A 20,138-nucleotide genomic window follows, 5' to 3' on the forward strand; every position below is an offset into this window, starting at 1 on the left:
AAGGGCCACTCAGGAATGCTTTCCTCGGCTAAATTTGGACTTATTAATTTTTAATTGGCTCAATTTGATTGGCTGTGTCAGCGGAGAGGCTTAATATCGGGGTACAGAAACCTTTCAGTCGAGTATGCAGATAAAATTTATAGTAATTTGCTATAATTTTTACCTTAAGTGTCACCCAAAGGTCTGTGTGTTCAGAGTTTGCTCTCCCGCTTGGTCTGGTAGGGAGATCTTTAGGTCACAGGGAACGTGGCCACAAAGAAACTATAGGGTTCTCAATTTCTTGTTTCACTTCCTTGTCATGAGATGAATAGTTCTGTTCTGCCACGAATTTTCACCTGAGCGTGCAAGCAGAGCCAAAACCCAGAGGACAAGCAACCACAGACAACCCTCTACCCTTATGAGCCCAAACAAAGATTTCTCTATATTAGCTGGCTATCTCGGCTACCTGCCATAAAAAAAGGACCAACATACCAACATATGTCTGTGATATTAAATTATTATAACTAAAATTTCCCACTGCATTATAAAAAAGTAACCAATCAGGTGAGAAAGCCATTCCCTTAACGATACTGACTACTCTCTTCTCAATGTTTATCTCAAAGCTCACATCTTTTTTTTTTTTTTTTTTTTTTTTTTTTTGCTTTTTCGAGACAGGGTTTCTCTGTGGTTTTGGAGCCTGTCCTGGAACTAGCTCTTGTAGACCAGGCTGGTCTCGAACTCACAGAGATCTGCCTGCCTCTGCCTCCCAAGTGCTGGGATTAAAGGCCTGCGCCACCACCGCCTGGCTCAAAGCTCACATCTTAAGACTAGATAGTATAGCCATAATGCTGAGATGATATTACTTTTCCATGATCCAGGTCTCCTGGGAGCCTCTTTTCTAGGCTGCTACCCATACAATTCTCTTACTCAGCTAATATTTCACATGTTAAGAGTGTCAATAACATGGATTCTGACTGTCAATCTTCAGAGTTTCTAAGAGGCGAGGGAGATGGTTCAGTGAGTCAGTGAGGGAAAGCACTTGCCACTGAGACTGAATTCAATCCTCCATAAGCACACAGTGAAGGACCAATTTCTCCAAGTTGCCTCTGATCATCACATGTGCATACCCACATATTTTCATATATACCTCACCTCTCTCTAAAATAATAATGCCCATTAAGGAAATTAGTTTTCATTAAAAACATCTTTCCTTCATTCCAACAACCTTACTCAGTGGTCTATACAAGAATGAAACACTTTTCTCGGCCGAGTCATGTGACTTGGATTGGAATGAATCGGTTGGATTTGAGTATGTTCTTGTCGGAGTTGACAGTTCTGACTCTCAGAAATTAACCTCTCCAGAATGGATAGCTCAAACATCAACCTGAAATCTCACTCTGCAGCTGAAATCCAGCCGCCTTTCTTTGCAGATACTGGTGGTAATACTTTTGTCTTCAATAGCCAGATCAAAGTACAGTAACACTATCCTCCCAAAAAACATTTAATGTCTTCTAGCCCATGCTTGATCAGGATGTCTGAGGGTCTGGTTTGTAACCAGACACTTACGTTAAAGAACAGTAACCTCACCCTCGGCTTGTCAAATGTTATCAGGAAGCTGCACATCTAAGATCGGAGGCCTAATGGGTACAGAGCATTCTCAGAGTCTGCTGCTCTGTAAGATGAAACTGACATTTCCCCTCAGAACACATTTCCTTGAAATTCGAAATTCGTGTTATATTCTTCTCCTACCAGCAGAGGGAGACCCGATCCACTTCCCGAGCTCTGAGACTGCTCAATCAAGTCTCTCAAGGACTCTCCAGGAGGAATATAAGTCTCATCTTGCTCTAGCCCAATGCTGTACCGAGGTCTGGCTTCTTGTCTTTTATACCTAAGCATGGATGAGGGAGATAGTATTAAGAACCTAAATGCAATGACAGGTATAAAACGTCACGCACAAACGTTAATTGTGGAATTTAGAAACAAACACAAGCTATTTGCTACCCTTGGAATGCTTTTCATTCAATCATGTACAATTTTTTCTTTTCTGTGTCTTTCAATTTCTATACAGCAGACTGCATTCTGTTAACATTTCCAAGTAGTGCCAATATCCACTTCCTAGAAGCATTTCCTTTAAGTTCCCTAGGTAATTAAATATAGAAGTTTTTCATTTACAAAAGTATGCACAGAGACTCTTTCACATAAGAAAATGTATAAGACCATTCAATAACCATGACATAAAACTAAAGCTTAAAATATGCCATTGCAATTCTTCAAAAATTTATTTCAGTCAACTAATTTTGCATTCATAGAATGTTACGGTTGAATATCAGGACGCTCAAATTATACGGACATTCAAATCCTTTATATTCCACAAAGTAGAAAATGAGTTTTTGATGAAAAAAACTTTTATATAACTAAACTTAGTTTATTTTAATGTTTGCTCAATAAATGCTCTATCTAATACTCGAGGAATTTTGTAGTCAGGAAATAAGGAATTACTGGAAGTACTCAGACTCCCATATGGTTTCTTCTTTGCTTAGACTTAAACCCAAGTCATAACTAGTCACTAAATTTTCCATTTTTCCGTGTTTCCTTAGGGATGAAAACTTTGAGAGGTTGTGATGTCTGAAATGAGACAGGCGTCTATTTATAGCTTCACTGCGGTAAGTCTTTGTCAATGGTAATAGATCTTCTCAGATAAACCTAAGATCTGGGGGCCAAGAATGCTATGATGCAAAACCCTGACAGGCACAGCAGTAAAAAAAATATTCATGTAGGGATCTCACTCTGAGTGCACAACTCCATGTATTTATTACTCACCTGAAGTAACAGAATAAGATAATGAGGACCAAGAGGAAACTACAGACAGTCACAGATATAAGTAAGGCCTTGTGGTGTATAGGTCCATCAACAAAATCTGAAAAAGAAAGCCACAGGACAGCACATGTTTTTACCTAAAAGGAATGAACTCCTTCCCATTATCATTATCTCCTTATCACTAAAGCATGATAAGGAAAATACAGGAAAAAAAAAAACCAACTTTAACATGTTGTACTCAAAACTGCATGTTTAGCTAGGATGAATCCACTCAGCCAGATGTGTATTTCATCAGCACAAGACTCCACTATGGATGGAACTGACCTGACACAGAATTCAACCACGGGAGAAATATGAGGAATAAATGTGTCCCTGAGACTAACGGCCAAGTAGGAGCTCATGTGTATTCCAGAGCCAGGTGGTGGGTTTGTAGGATCTTCTCACCTGGCATCTGGAATATTCTTTGGATAGGAAACAAAAATAAATCTATATTCATTATACACAAAGCTGCTTTCTGATAAGTGTAAAGCATAAGACCTCCTCAAATGCTGTAAATTATATATATCATATAGCTATGAGTTATAGATACTGTCTAAAAAGTTATCACAAACAGGAGTGAAGCTCAGCACATATACTGCTTAATACACGTTAAAAAAAAAAAAACAATTTATAGGTCCTTAAAAGCAAATGGTCTACAATTGCATTTTTCTTTCTTCTATGTCCTGTATATAAATGTCAAGACTGGAATCTTTGCTTATACTGAAAAGCACAGCTTACATTATCTTTCTAATTTTAAGGACAACTCTACATCATTTTTTAGGAATCCAAAGAGAATATTTCTCTAATTAAATCTAACCACAGGGTCACAGTTAATTTCCAGTACGTAAACCCAGAATTTTTTCACTTTGATGTTATAATTTCGCTAAAACTCAGATTCCCTTTGCCTTTTTATAGATGCCGAGGACAGACTACACTGTGAACTGCCGACCATGTGTTTATTACTCATTACATTTCTGACTTATGACAGGGACAAAACCACAAGGACCTAAGGAAGTCCTTCTTCACCAGTAAGCACTGTACTTAAAGCTAACGTTCTTCTGTGCTTTCCTTTTCCGCAATAACCCTCTCTTGCAGTCAAGTCGGCTGTCTACTTTTTTGGTTTATGAACAATTGATCCTTATCAATAAACCTCTGTTTCCATTGGTCATGTTAGTCTCCTGCTACTCTGTCATTGTCTGCACTTGGAGCATTAACATAAATATTCCTGGAAGAAAATCCTTGCAGACATCCATGAAGAAAAGGGAATCACCTTGGGCCCTTCTGGGACAGCACATTTCTACCTATGCTGTCCCTGCAACTTCTCAGGGAGTAGAACCAACTGAGAACTCTGCAGACAAGTGGGGATCCCTCTGAGAGACAGCTGTTTAATAACAAAACTGAATCCTGTCACATGTTTATACTGAAGTTTTTCATCTTTAAATGGGAACATCTACCCCAAATACCTCATCTAGCTGTAGAACTCAAATGGGTTGATGAAATACTTGGTATAATACCTGGCTTACATTAGTCATTCTAATTCTCATTTGATGTTTTGTCTCACCCATTTAGCAAATTCCTGTTCATCCTTGATTCTTGTTCAGGGGTCACGTCTCTGAGGCTGTTGGGCTATCCTGCCATTTGACACAGAACTGCCTCTATTATGTCCAGCCTCATAGTCCTGCGGTGATGCTTCCTACACCGTAACGGACTGTGTGTATTCGGATGTCAAAATAAGGAATGTCTCTGCAAAGCTCCCTTTTGTCAGGATATTCTACATAGCAACAGAAAAGAAACCAATACAGAAATTGCTGACAGAAAGGTAGATTTGCTTCTGCGGCGAACTTAGCGAAGATGGTTTTCAGAGGGCTGTGGCAGACTTCAGAACCTCAGAAAGGGAAGTACTGTGGGCAGAGCTGAGTGGGCCATTTCTGTGAATGCTTGGAAAACAGTATGTAACACTGGAGGCACATCTCTAGAAGATTCAGAGGGGAGCAAGGATTCAAATGGCAACTGGGCTACTGGCTATTCATGTGATATATCGGCCAATAACCAGCTACATTCTACTTATGTGCTAAGAATTTATTTACGGAAGTCATTGTTTTTTACTGCTGAGTAATACTCTAATATGTATATATTCCATACTTTCTTCATCCATTCTTCCATTGAAGGGCATCTAGGTTGTTTCCAGGTTCTGGCTATTAAAAACAATGCTGCTATGAACATAGTTGAGCATATACTTTTGTTGTATGATAGGGCATTTCTTGAGGGGTGCACCCACACACTGAGACAATGGGGATGTTCTATCAGGAACTCACCAAGGCCAGCTGGCCTGGGTCTGAAAAAGCATGGGATAAAACCGGACTTGCTGAACATAATAGACAATGAGGACTACTGAGAACTCAAGAACAATGGCAATGGGTTTTTGATCCTACTGCACGTACTGGCTTTGTGGGAGCCTAGGCAGTTTGGATGCTCACCTTACTAGACCTGGATGGAGCTGGGTGGTCCTTGGACTTCCCACAGGGCAGGGAACCCAGATTACTCTTAGGGATGATGAGGGAGGGGGACTTGATGGGGGAGGGGGAGGGAAATGGGAGGTGGTGGCAGGGAGAAGGCAGAAATCTTTAATAAATAAATAAATTTTAAAAAAGAATTTATTTAAGGCTGAATTCAAAAGAACAGACTAATTGCTGTGACAGACGAAATTTCAGGCAGCATGGCATGGAGTCTGCGGCGTGTTTATTCTTGATTACTCTTATGCATGTCTACAATGGAAAAACAAAACCAACGGGACAAAGAAATTTTAAAACCTGCAGATTTGGGGAGAAGAAGGGTACTAAGGAACTTAAGGTTTCAGTCAAGCCATGTGCTGAAAAGTTCATCACTGTTGATGAGTGTATCACCACTGACAGGAACTCTGCTGTGCTGCTTTGGAATACCAGGAAAGGTGCCCGTGACCTGGAGACAAGATTCTACCAGGTTAGAGCCCCAATTTCTGAAAGGAGAGAGAATGAGGGGTTTCCTACTCCAAAAAAGCAAAATCTAGGGACACCTTTCAGGGGTTTCACATCATACTTAGTTTCCTCAGCTGGTGGCACTGTTTGGCAATGCTAATGAACCTTTATGAGGTAAAGCATTGCCAGAAGAAATGCTTCAATGAGGGTGGATTTTGAGTTTTGATAGCCCGAATTCACTTTCTTTTCTGTTTCACTGTTTTTGTCTCCCCTGACTCCCCAGCCCTGACCTCTCTGGTATTTTAAATTAAATCATTTTTTTCAAAGTTTCTTTTTGTCAGGGCATTTTATTACAGCAACAGAAAAGATGCTAAACCATCATTAATATGAATTGTAATTGTAATCAATCTCTATTAGTGAGATACTCCTGACCAAATGTAAGTTAATTTTTATATGTTAATTCTTATACCTTAGTATAAACAAGCAATACTTTTTTAAGCAATATTTTCTTCATCCATTTCTCTTTCCTAAAACTTAAGATACTGTTTGAAAAAGTAATAAGGAAAACGGTGAGTTTCTTATGTGAATTCCTGGGAATTAATCTAAAAAGCTTCAATACTTAAGTGGGAATATATTTATGAAAAGTTATCAAAAATACAAAGTACTACTATGTTTTGTAGGTAATATGCTCTCAGGAAATAAAACCAATCATGAAGCATCATTTTGACTTATGCAATAAGACTTAGGACCGCAGCATTTACAAATTATTTGTTTGGAAAATTCAAGAAGTCATTGTTTTTTACTGCTGAGGGTTTTTGATCCAACTGCACATTCTGGCTTGGTGGGAGCCTAGGCAGTTTGGATGCTCACCTTAATAGACCTGGATGGAGGTGGGTGGTCCTTGGACTTCCCACAGGGCAGGGAACCCTGATTGCTTTTCGGGCTGACGAGGGAGGGGAACTTGATTGGGGGAGGGTGAGGGAAATGGGAGGCGGTGGCGGGGAGGAGGCAGAAATCTTTAATAAATAAATTTAAAAAAAATAAAAAAATGATTTGCTTGGGATTAGTACAAGGAAGAAAAAGAAAATCTAGGAGCTGTTGTTGAAATCTATGCCAAAAAGTCTTTATGTATGTAACAGTAGTCATTTTAAATACACTTAAGTATATAAACTTTGAAATTAAAACTGTAAAAAAAAAATCCCCCATTTTAGAAATGTGCGATAAGAAAATCAGTCTGTTATGAAGATTAAAAAATGTGGTAGACCAAACAATCTTTATTTGGTCTTGTATAAGGTCTTTATTTTTGAATGGGTACAATGGCATAATAGATTTAGTTAAATCCCAATTCTGAATAACTTTAAGGAGTGAGTGTGCAGTCCTATCTGTTCTCTACCTCCTGGAGCATGATGTAAGCATTCAAAACAGGAGTTGTCTGGGAGAGGTGGAGAGAAGCAGGATGATAAAGATCCTAAGTAGGAATGAAGCTATACACAGCCACTAAGCCAAGATCTGCTTGTATAATCGTTGAATGACATTAATGATGCCATGTTGCCTCAGCCCTCTGCTCCTGTAGCATATATTGAATAAACAAATAATGTAGCCTAGGTTTAAGCAATAGATAATCAGGATTTTAAAGATGGTCTAATTGGAAACTAAGTATAATGTTAATAGTTCATTTAAAAATATATAGTTTGAAAATGAAGAGAGAACTGGCCAATGAAAATTTTCAATTATTTTACAAACTATTCAACATGGAATCTCCATAACAAAAGGATTGGTTAATTTTGTTTGAATATTTTTGAAAATTAGCCAATGTAAGTTATAAAGTATATTCAAGTTATCTCCCTTACGCGACACTGAAAATCTGACCCTTCAAGACCTAGACATCCAGAGGTGACTACAGTCTTTCAAGAATCGTCTTCTTCTGTCATTGTAAAGCAGTATCCATCTGTGCTGAAGACCAAACAGGTGCAGCAGGAAAGTGAGAAAATAAACTGAAGGCAAGAATGGTCAAGGCCCAATGAATTTGGCAAGGAGAAGGAGTCTGGTGCTCATCCTCAGTAAGATGAGGCACCCCCTCACCTGTCTTACCTCTGTTCTTCAGAGGAGGCAGAGTAGGGTGTAGGTCTTTATTACATTCATTCCTTTCCGTGCAACATTCAATTGATCTTCTTTGATGAGGAATGGGAGTGTCCTAAAATGGAATGCAAATAGAAATGTTGCAATGGTACATGATAATTTGAAATAAATTTCCAATGGAAAGTAGCATTTCAAGATTTGAGCAAAATTATTCGAATTTTAAATATATTATCTAGTGACAATCTGGTAAAATTTAGATGATATTATATTGAAATTTAGAGGCAACCCACTAATAGATATTTGCATTCCAGTAAAATTTTATTGTATTTGCAGTAACCAGCGTACATTGAATAAACAAATAATGTAGCCTCAGTTTAAGTAATAGATAATCAGGATTTTAAAAAATGGTCTAATTAGAAATTAAGTATGATGTTAATAGCCCATTTTAAAAAAATAAAAAAAAAACAGTTTGAAAATGAAGAGAGAATTGGCCAATGAGAATTTTCAATTATTTTACAAATAATGTTCCATGTTCAACATGGAATAGCCATAACAAAAGGATTAGTTAATTTTGTTTGAATATTTTTGAAAATTAGCCAATGTAAGTTACAAAGTATATTCAATTTATCTTCCTTACGCGACACTGAAAATCTGACCCTTCGAGTCCTAGACATCCAGAGGTGACCACAGGCGTTCCAGAGTCATCTTCTTCTATCATTGTAAAGCAATATCCATCTGTGCTGAAGACCAAACAGGTGCAGCGAGAAGGTGAGAAAAAAAGAACACATGACTTAGAAAAATAAAATGAACGTAATACCACTGGCTACATCACAAATAGGAAAAAGTTAATGAATTCTTTTTTTTAAGATTGAAAACTATTGAAGACATCTCAATATTTGAATCTACGAAAGTAGATGAACCAATCATTAAAAACATATGGTTTCTCCTTCATTCAGAAACACAGGGAAGAGAAAAATCAAAGTTCCCGTGTGTCATTAATTACCATTAAAAGGCATTTACACTCTTAGTGAACTTATATTGACCCTATCACCTTTCCAGACAGAAAACCTGAGGAAGACAGTACTATCCTCACCTTTATGTGGGGAGACTAAGGGTCAGAGTGGACTAGGAATTTTCTAAATGTCACTTGAAACCTATGCCACTGCATGCAGGGGCTGGGCTCTTTCATCAGGTGCAGTGCAGTGAAATACACCCCTCTAAGGCATGGTGTTGAAGACAGGCAAGAGTGAGCTCAGCCCCTCCTGACAGTCAATGCAGTGAAGGTATAGTACCTAGTAATTTGCTTTGGGAGTGGGCAGAGCACAAGCAAAGATTAAGCAGTCAGCCAATGCTTTTGGACTCGGATAAGAATGGAGAATAGAAAGAAAAGTTTTGCATAACTAAAATTTAATGTTTCTCCAGATAAAAATCATGTTCAACTGTTTGATATTTAATTTTCTTACCAATAATTAGAAGAAAATACTATTCCCATTTTACAAATGGGAGAACTGACTTGCTAAGAAAAACACCACTACTTAAGGTTGAATAGAAATAGTTACAGCATCAGGCCTTGAATGGAGGGTCTCTTAATTCACCCACGCTTGTGATCTGCTCTTCCGGGACTAAACCAAAAACAGCAACTGGTCTGTACATGCATGCACACCGCTATATTCTTTTCATAAATCACCACTTATATTGTGGATTTTCAATGTAAGTCACAAACTGCCATCTGTGTCCTTAGAAATAAAGTATGAAGCCACATCTCTCATCCTTTTCTCATCCATATGCATGTGCAGCGTCCAAGACAAATATGACAATGGAGATCTCAAAGGTCATGGGAACAAAGCTGCGAGAACAGTATTAGCCATGATTTGTAGGTCTGTCTACTCGCATTAGCAGTAGCCATATTCTGCCATTCATTAGTCCTTCAGTTATCATCAACATCCTTACAATTGTTTACTTAGTTTCTAAGTCTCAAGTGATCTGACATGTCTCAGTTTATAGAAACTAGAAGGGCAAAGCTGAAACATACTAAAGAATGGCAAGGAAGGGCCAGTGATAAATCTGTGTTAGACTAAGGTCAAATGCATGAATGTTGTTGTAGAAGAAAAACTGCCTCTGAACAATCCAGGCTCTACTTCTTAGTCAACTCACTGAAACCTCATTGGTAATATAAACCACACAACACTGAAGGCAATAAATAAGACGGACTTTCACTCCAAACAATGTGAGTAAATATGACTCATGTGGGTTTCTGATGCTTTTTCTACGTATTTAGACGATTTATTTGTGTAAAGTATTTGGAATTCTTGGACAGTAGCGCAATCAACATGATACATTAGATCTGAGATGATTTAATGCATTGAACAAAATCAAAGTGTATAAAAATGAATATCAAGGCAGTTTAGAAATAAAAAAAGAAGGAAGGAAGAGAGAGAGAGACAGAGACAGACAAAATAAATTTTCTGGGAACTTACAATACAAACACTAGGGAGAGTAAATCAAGCTTTAAGAATATACAAGCCTGTTTGCAGATCTGAGAGTTAGAAATACAAAGAAGTGTGTGTGTGGTGGGAATGACGATATTGCTCAGCAGTTAAGAGCAGCTAGTTTGCTCCCAGAAAACCTGAGTCTAATTCCTGGCACCCACATGGTAACTTCAGTTCCAAACATCTAGAACCCTCTTCTTGCTTGTCTTGGCATTGTATGCAATTGTACAAATACACACATCAGGCAAAATACCTATACACATAAAATAAAAATAAATCCAGTGTGTGTGTGTGTGTGTGTGTGTGTGTGTGCATGCACACATGTGTCTGTATTAGGGATAAAGAGGAAGCTAGAAGCATCATGGAGAAAAGGATCACTATACCATAAGTCATAAATTCACATTAAAAAATCAAATGTGGAGATTAAGAAAGGAAGAGAGACATATTTCACTTTTATCACCAGCAACACAGCAAAAGTAGTTTCTAAATTTTATAGACTTCACACTAGCGCTTCTGTCTAGTACAGGGCATTAACTGGACGCCTATGCACTACTAAAGAGGCTTTAACTCTGTAGCAAGCACAAAGGGAAACAAGCAGATCTTGAGTCCAAGGTAGCCAACTCTGCCCACCACCAAAGCAGCTATTAGGTGTCATAAAGAACAATTATCCCCTGCCATCAGGGTGTATTTTTTTTTAATATTCTGCTTCCTGGGTGTTCAAGGCTATGCCAACATTCCCTTAATGAAGGAAGTGATAAGAGTAAGAATCATGAAGGAAGTCAAAATAGGGATATTTGTAAGAAGTGAAATTCATAGATGAATACAGGATGAATCATTTTGTTACGGTAAGGATTATGGATGAGAGGGGCAGTGGCACAGAGTTAATTAATAGAACTTTCAATGCGAAGGAATGTTTGAAACATCTAGATGGGAAGGAGACACTGCTTTAGATATTCAGTGTCATCTAGTAAATTCACACTGGCAAGAAGGGGGTATGCCTGCTTTGAAGTACTGAAGGAGAGTGATCATGTTTGTTTCTATGCATCTAGAAACTGCAAAGATTTTAACTGCTCTCATTTTTGTTCTAAATGGGTTTAGCACAGCCCCCTGGAACCCAGTTCCTTAATGAGTTATTGTTGAGGGAGAGAAAGCAATTTTATATGTCATCTAAAATGGCATCGACAATGTCTTTGCTTAGAGTGAAGGAAACAGGGTTAGTAAGATAGCTCAGCAGTTATGAGCTCATGCCTCCAAGTATTAAGTTTTCCTCGCTGATGAATACATATCTCTGCACATTTTCAAAGCTGTACCAAATTCTGATGTCCCTGAATTTCCTTTGAGTTTAAATACCAATCAGAATCCATTTTAAAAGGCTGGCCGAGAACACCCTGTCTTTGAAAATGCCTATTTCACATTTCAAGGGAACAAAATAAGTTTTCAAAATTTCCAGCACAGGTAATCTTATGGTACACACAGTTTGTACAGTTGCTGTTTGATCTTGTAGGTTTTTCTCAAGTGGCCAACACCACCTGCAGCTTTGTTCAGGGCAGATTTCATTTTTGGCTCTCATTCAAGCATCAGGGACCAAAGGAAGCAGCCTGAGGAACAGGCATCTTGGTTTGAGAAGCACATGGACTACACAGATTCTGATTCTACAGGAAAGAAAATCATCAGCTTCAGGCAGCAGGGATAGAAATCAGAGCCACCTCGCGTTTTTCAACTGATGAGGCAAGAGCAAGAAAAGATGAGCAGTGGCAGTTTCCAAAGCTGCGGATTACTAAGGGTTTTAGAGATCCCCTCTCCAGCCTCCGAGATGAGCCGATTCCCACAGAGTTAGAATGAAAGAGTACTAATACTGTGCCCTTCTCTGTCTTTTCCTATGAGGGGCAATCACTGTAGAGGGGTGTGAAGTTAACAGCATTGATGGCAAAGTCTCTGTAGGAGTGCTCCCTTTGATGCTGTCCTTAAGAACAATGTCTCTCTCTAGACAGTATCCTTTCCTGGCACTTAGACTGATGATCTAGGGATGGGCTTATTGTTCTATGCAGCACACATTTTTAACACTGTCCCAACTGTACATCCACTAAGTATCTCACTACCCTGTGCAGATCCCATAATCTCTACAAAGGACTCCTCTCTCCTGTCTCTTGACCTGGACAATCTGTATATTAATATTACTGTCTGAGAGATATGACATTTCTCTTCTTGGTCTTATAGTTCTCTGTAGATAATCTGAAGAAGCCCAACAGTTTCAATAAAATCAGACAACAAATTTGTCCCATTCAGTCTCATTTCTGATTAAATGTACGAAAACAGTTATTTCCTATAAAAATATTTCATAATTGACTTTGAAATAACATAATAATGACTAAATCACAGGTTCTAGGGAAAAAGTCAACACTCTCTTAATAAAAATTGAAATCAATACCTCCTACTACAAAAGATAAACTCAACAAACATCTGTGTTTAGTTGGACTGGTCAACACTGGAAAAACTAAATGGCTCTAGTGACATTTAGCATGGCCATTAGTTTTCCTTTCATCCATATGCTTCTAAATATATATTTAGCAAACATATGGGAAACAGAAGTAGGTGGATCTCTGTGAGTTCAAGGCCAGGCTGACCTATAAAATGAGTTCTAAGTCAGTGAGGGGGTCATAATGAGAACTTGTAACAAAGAAGGAGGAGGAGGAGGAAGAAGAGGAGGAGAGTAATGGAGAGGAGGAAAAGAGAGGAAGAAAGAAACGATGATGGTCATCAAAAAGACAACAGTTGGAAGCGTACCTACTTCCTCTTTTAAGCAGCTAGTATCTTTTCTATATTCTTTATATGAATAAGCATGTCAACTTATTGTATCTGAAAATTGCCCATGTAGGAGAATTTCTAATTGGAAATGAATAATATAATGAGGAAGTATTAAAATCATCTCTGAAAGATGAATCAACAATATCTATTATAATGGATAGACATGTGTAATTAATTGAAGGAACTAGAGGATCGTCATGAGGTAAGAAATGAAAATGACTACCAAAGACTCTATAAGAGGATAAGAAGGGATTTATTAAGCCAGATGAAAATATGTATAGAAAAAATTATAAGCAAATATGAGACAACATTTGCTAGAATGGGAAAATGGTGCAGAACATGACAGGGTGAAGCACATTTAGAAGACAGACATCACCTTAAGGGAGAAGTCTCAATGGCTTTATGCCCAACAGATACAAACAACGTACTCATACTAATGTTAAAATCAGTCATGCTTCTTTTTTCTTTTCTTGCTATACAGGTCCGATTGATCTTGAACTGACAACCATCCCTTTGAATTTATTCCTCTAGTGCTGGGATCAAAAGTGTTTAGCACCCATATGACTCAATAACTACATATATATAATATCCTCTAGTATGTATGTCATAAGCAATGAAATGACATGAATTTTGGTAGGAGACACATCCTTACCTTTGACCTCATCACTGGCTGGTAAAACAACCAAAAATACTGAAGAATTTACAAATCTCTAAAACTCCACCTACATTTTCTGACAGCCCGTGATATTTCACAATGTCTGTAAATATTGGCTCTTCTTTCCCTTTTGGACTGCTTTCTCCAAGGGGTGGAAGATATGTTGAATAAGAAACCTACATGAGAAATTCAGCTTGATGGAGGGAGGAATTTTCGCTTGGTACAAAGCCTCAAGGTAGATAACATATACCAGATTTTATCTAACTCATGAGAAAGCACACCCTTGTACTTAAAGCTGTTTTGCCTAGGAGTGCAATAGTCAGGACAGCAAACTGCTCCCTACAGGGCTGTGAAGAGATTAAGCAGAAATGGAAACTCATATAGCAACATGATATGATAAATCTGTGTGTTACTTAAACTTAAGCTTACTAAAAAATTAAAAAGGACAAATAATTTAGAAGCTTTTAAATGAATGGTTTTAATAATTAATCTTTAACGTACTTTAGGCAAGTGCTCATGCATAACCTTGTGTGTGTAGGGGGTATCTTTCAACAGAGAGAGTTTGAGAAGTAATCCTTTGGAGGGAAGGAGTAGAGTATGGCCTCATAGAACTGAGACCAAGTCATGTGCTTTTTCCGGGTCTTAGACAAAGAACAAAGGCAGCCCCTGTGATCCACACATGAGAAAATTCAACTGGAGCCTGCTCCTCACTAGCAAAATGAGTATCATACTCAAGAGTGAATGTCCTCAGAGAACCCAGCAGGGTTGGCTGATGACCAAGAATTCATACATACTTGGAGTCTTGGCCATTTTTTTTTATCATATCATCAAACTGACTAAAGACAACTTAACCTTTCAGAACTTTACATTTCTTGCCTGGAAATAAACAGAAAGTGCAGCATCCTTCATAAGAATTTTGTGATGATCAGCTAGGTGAAGGTAAACATATGTTCATTTCAGTAAGTACTAGTTTTCTGTTGACTTCTACAAGTCAACACATCAATACTGACCAAATGGTAAATTCATATTCTTTTGAGAGATTCTCTCATTATTATTGCTATAATCAATCACACAATTAAAATCCCATATTAATCTGGTTTACATTTCTACTACCTTAAATATCTGTACATTACTCTGATTAAAGTTATCAATTCTGATTCTCACTTCCAGTCCTTGTCACAATTGACTTCTACCTGCATCCGATGCAGTTGACCTAACTATCTCCCTCTCTAACAATAGTTTCCAAGACACTTACTTCTGTTTTTCCCCTAGGACATTCTCCTGGACCCAACCATACAGTATCTTGAGGCTCTGCCCTACTCTGCTAGACAGTGTTTAATTACAGGCTCTTGTCCATAGGTATGGCTTCCCTTTGGCCTCCAGCCTCACTCTACCACTTGATCTGGTTAATAAACTATCAGAGCATGAGAGACAAACAGAGGCTTTAGGAGGCTACTCTTTTATGCACATATTTAAAAAGTGTGTAGTGCTTAGCAGCTGTCCCAAAAGAAAAGAGAGATGTATGGAGAGTCTGAGTCCAGTAATCACTCTCAAGCCAAGGTCACCCAACCCAGCAGAGCTTAACATCTCTGTGTGAACAACAAACAATTCATTTGTAGGCCTCTGCATTTTAAAGGCAGCGTGTTCCCTAGCCAACACTGGTCACTGCTCTATTTTGTTTTTCTTTTATATTTTTACAATATTTATAAATTTTTAATGTAATACCTTGAGAATGGGACTTATGGCCAACCATGAAGTTTATTTCTATCTTATGTATCTTAAGCAAACATAGCAGGGACTTGATTTTACACAATATTTTTAGTGTGCCTGCATTCTGGCTGTTACCCATCATATGACGTCAGGTGGAGAAATTTCCACTCGCAGCACATTTTAAACTTATCACTTTTAGACTAGGAATACTAGTAAAAAAACCTGTAGAAGAATTCCTATCACGATAAGCATTATAAAAGCTCTTTGCAATAGCCAAAACCTTCAACTCAGTTTGAGATGTCCTCCTGGCTGATGATGGTCTGAGCAGTAACTCAGTCCAGTCATCCTGGACTCCAAAACTAGCAGTCCTTTCCTCATTGGAGTCGATGGCCACTCCTCAGGCATGCACACTCTGCTCCTCTGACACTGTCACTCTCAGGAGTCATGATGTATGGGTAGCTGTGCCTTTCTCTCCTGTCTTAAGTCTCAAGAGGCTATGGCTAGTTACATACTCTTTCCCTACTCTAGAGAACAGCTATCTACACAGAAAAATGAATGTAGCTGTGTAAAGATGAGTACAAAGAAAAATGCTTTATGTTATTTGAATTTGAACTCTTTTCTTTTATAAAACATGTTCTCCCAATTCCAATTTCATTGCTGTAGTACTGTGACAATGACTCTCCTAACATCTGTTGGATTCGCATAAGTTTTATCACAAAACTGCTTTCCAGGGCTGTTCATTAATCTGTTAGTGCCAATACTGACAGCATCAGTATGATGAGTGGTTAAAACAAGATCAGCATAACTGCAGGAACTCTAGGTTAAGTGAATATGGAAAAGAGAGGCACAACAGTTTCTGTTCAGTGACAAACAGCCTGAAACCTGTGTTCTGCTTATATGTTTAGGTAAAAGGTATGTCTCAAAAACACTTTCAGGGTAAAATAAGATTAGATAGTTTCTAAATTCAGCACCATCCTCCAGATCGTATTCTTGGAAACATTAAAATATGTTCAAAATGACTGTGATCACTTAGAAAAGTGATGTTTGAAGCATTTCCATCACCAACCTGCAGATATTGTTGACTGAGTCTTCTGGACAGTGGTGGTGGCATTTACAACGAAGGACCTTGGGGCGAGGCGTGGGGGCTGTACTCTCACCATCCTCTTTCTTGGTGCCCACATTTAATTTTCCTGAGCTTCGTAAGAGCATGTTATCAATGAACTTCTCTGTAAAAGAATAAAGAGAAATGATTAGGGCAGTCATCCAGCCTTCTGTCCATGAGATGATAAGATGTTAAATTAAAACGAGAGCACTTATGACAGATTTCAAACAAAAGACAGATATTTTGAAATTTTCATAAGAGTTTATATTTAATAAGACATCTACTTACGTCTCATAGAGAGTAATAGATACAAATAATACTTTCAGAATATAATTTTATTCATTACATTAGAACAATTGTATTTAGCTATGTAAAAAACCTCAATGAAACAGTACTGTAAAGATTGCTCTATATATTGATAGTAAGGATGAATGATGTCAGTCTCATTTTTCACATAATAAATTCAAGTCTTGAATTTTAACTAATTAATCTGAACACAGTCAAATAATGGAGCCAGCATTTTAAACCCAGATTGTCTGAAACCTAGCACTACGTTTTTTATCATATCACAAGGTTGATTTGAGACCTATCATTGAATTAAATTGCTTTCTATTGTTGTGATAAAACCCTGACCAAAACCAACTTGGAGAAGAAAGGCTTCATTTAATCTTATAACTTCTGGATCCCAATCTCTAACTGAGGAAAATCAGGGCAGAAACAAAGAAGCAGAAACTGAAATATTCATGGAGACATAATTGTTTCTGGTTTCTTCCTCTGGCCTGCTCAGCCATGTTTCTTGCACAGCCCAGGCCCACCAGCACAGGAACAGAACCATCCACAGTGGTCCAGAGCCTCCTGCATCAATTAGCAGCTAAGATAATATTCCATAGACATGTTCTCAGGACAAGTTGATGGAGACAGTTCCACAGTTTAGGTTCTGTCTTCCCTAATGACTCTAGCTTGTGCCAAGTTGACAAAAACTACCCCGCGCATTCATCCACATTTAAGCTGTAAAATGTGTGTAGAAAAATAAAAAATTAGAAACTACATATTTCAAAAGGTGCCTCTTCTTCATTAGCTTTTACATATGAAAGTGTTGTATGTTATTACATGGCTGCTTCTGCCATCCTTGATGGGAGACTACTGCCACAGGAAAGATCTCCCCGTGGCAGATTTTCTGGGTTTAATCACAGGTATTCCTATCTTCTATATAGTTGCCTTAGATAACTTTATAATACTCTGCAATACATTCTATTATTCTTATGGTATCTTATGTCAAAAATTGGTGTGTGTATGTTATATAAAAAGAGCACATATTAGTTAATATCTCTTATGCTTCTGGCACTGTGACCAGAACTCTTACAAACCTGCCACTGAGTAAATTATCTTCTTACCAATGTAAAATTTACATTGTTTAAAAATTTAAAAGTTACATTACAATGTTTAAAAATTTCTTTCAAACCACATCAGCATGGACTGTAATTGTACCAAATTTCAATAAAGTTGAATTATAGATGTTTCGGTTAAGAAAAACTAATGTTACAATCAGAAGTAATGAATGGAATGTGACAAAATACTGTATATATTGCTATATATTTTACACATGACAATAGTCATGATGAATTTAGGAAAAATATCTGTGATAACCTTCCCCAGACCTTTTGTGCTTTGTGCTAATTAGCCAAAAATTCATGAATAATTTTTGTAAAAATCATTAAGATATTCAAACCAGGTAATATGGGTATATGGCTGAGTCAGCACAGTGCTCACTGGGCAAGCTTGAACACCTAAAGTTCATCCCAAGCACCTATAATAAATAGGTGGTCACAGTTGTGCCTATAATGTCAGTGATGGGGCGGGCAGAGGTAGGACGACTCCCAGGGCGTGCTGGCCGGGGCTATTTAATCCAACCATATACTAGATTTCAGTATGTTCACACGCTTCTATGTGATAGAGTATTCTCCTGCAAATCAAACTCTGAAATACAGAGAAATTGAACAGTTTTTCTTAACACCTTGTCTTGCAAGCCATTTGTTAAGAATCTGTTCATAAAAGATTGTGAAAACTTGGTTAAAGCAGTACATGTAGGTACCTCCACAAATTGTCCTGTCACTGTAAATTTAGTCTTTGTAAATCAGGCTAAAATCATACTAAGTTGATAACCTGAGTTGCCTCTAGGGACATCCTGATGAAAGAGAGTATGCAAAAATATTACTTCCTGCTTCCTCCCATAGCAGACCCTTATTTTTTGAAGTTTAAAAACAAAACAATAAATATTCACTTAATATGCAGATGCCCTATAGTCTAGTAACTTTTCTCTCCCACAGTTGAAGGACACTGGGAAGGTAAATCTTATGCTTACAGTACTAGATATATTATTTTTTATTTCTTCCCTTCAAGTCAGGGACTTCAAAAACAAAGCAAAAACAAAGCACAACGAAGGCGGAGGCACTATTTCCAGTATGCAGTAGACACTGAATCCTTCCTGCCCTCTTTTCCCATCAGGCTTTGCCTTCTTCTCTGGAGAATTGAAGCAGGTCAAGGGCAAGTCTAAGGCTAAAGAAAAAAATAACAAAAGCGCTCTCCTCCCATGTTATCCTATAAGTGAAGGATATTAGTGAAGAGTTCTATCTGGAAGCTTCCAGTCGGCTTTTTTAGTATGTAATGCTCCCATGCATGAGTCACTAGTTCATGGCCAGGAGATGTCTGAGGATAACCTCAAACCTTAGGGACTGAACAGAAAACAAACTTATGGAAAAATAATTAGGAAGAAATAGATTAGTGTATAAAAGCAAGTAACTGTCAAAACAATTGTTATCAATACTCATAGTTTATTAAAAAGCATACCAGAATACAAAAGAGCATGGCTGTGAAAAGGGCATCACAAATGAGGAGCGCCAAATATATGACAGCATCACTGCAAGTCTCAGAAGATGAGTTCAAACATGAACATGAAGAAAGGTATTCAGAGACAAACACAGCAAGGAAGAGGTTCAGGGATTGCATGGTTATCAGTATGAAAAAAAAATCAACATAGGAGACTCGAGCAAACAGTAGATCATCAGATCAGTAAATCATGCACTGACTATCACAAGTTTCTAGTTTGAAAAGACGTGAGTTTAAGAATAAGACTCATAGGGTTGGAGAGATGGCTCAAAGGCTAAGAATACTTGCTGTTTTACACAGGACCCTGGTTCAAGTCTCAGTATTAGCTAACAACCTACTAATAGATTGACTAATAGATTTTCCATTTCTGCTGATTGAAAATTTGAACATGAAAACATAATAGGAACAAGAGACAATATGGGAATTGATATTTCCATAGCACACATGAGCAGACAGAAGTACGTGCATAGACAGTTGTAGTGCAGGCGGTGAGAATGCAATTGCCCTTGCTGTTATGGAAAGCCAAGAAGTAGTGGTCCAAACTTAATTTCCTGATACCGAGGAAACATTTTAAAGAAAGAATGAAAAGGGGCATACACATCATTGCTAATGGAGAGAAAGAA

At 37.8% G+C, this 20,138-nt stretch overlaps 1 protein-coding gene across 5 annotated transcripts in view; it reads right to left on the reverse strand.

Moving 5' to 3' along the window:
* Nucleotides 1–20,138, reverse strand: part of Bmpr1b (bone morphogenetic protein receptor type 1B) — a 301,144-nt gene that overhangs the window by 22,019 nt on the left and 258,987 nt on the right. For 4 of the 5 annotated variants that reach the window (XM_057793227.1, XM_057793226.1, XM_057793225.1 and 1 more), the window contains 5 exons: nucleotides 16,594–16,753; nucleotides 8,506–8,608; nucleotides 7,881–7,983; nucleotides 2,800–2,896; nucleotides 1,729–1,867 (listed from right to left, as the gene is read on the reverse strand). In XM_057793227.1, the coding sequence (XP_057649210.1) occupies nucleotides 1,729–1,867; nucleotides 2,800–2,896; nucleotides 7,881–7,983; nucleotides 8,506–8,608; nucleotides 16,594–16,736 (585 nt within the window). In that variant the 5' untranslated portion in view covers nucleotides 16,737–16,753. The remainder of the gene's footprint in view (nucleotides 1–1,728; nucleotides 1,868–2,799; nucleotides 2,897–7,880; nucleotides 7,984–8,505; nucleotides 8,609–16,593; nucleotides 16,754–20,138) is intronic. The other variant, XM_057793229.1, reaches the window with a different exon arrangement.

This window comes from Chionomys nivalis, chromosome 18 (assembly GCF_950005125.1).
Source record: "Chionomys nivalis chromosome 18, mChiNiv1.1, whole genome shotgun sequence".
Taxonomy (NCBI): Eukaryota; Metazoa; Chordata; class Mammalia; order Rodentia; family Cricetidae; genus Chionomys; species Chionomys nivalis.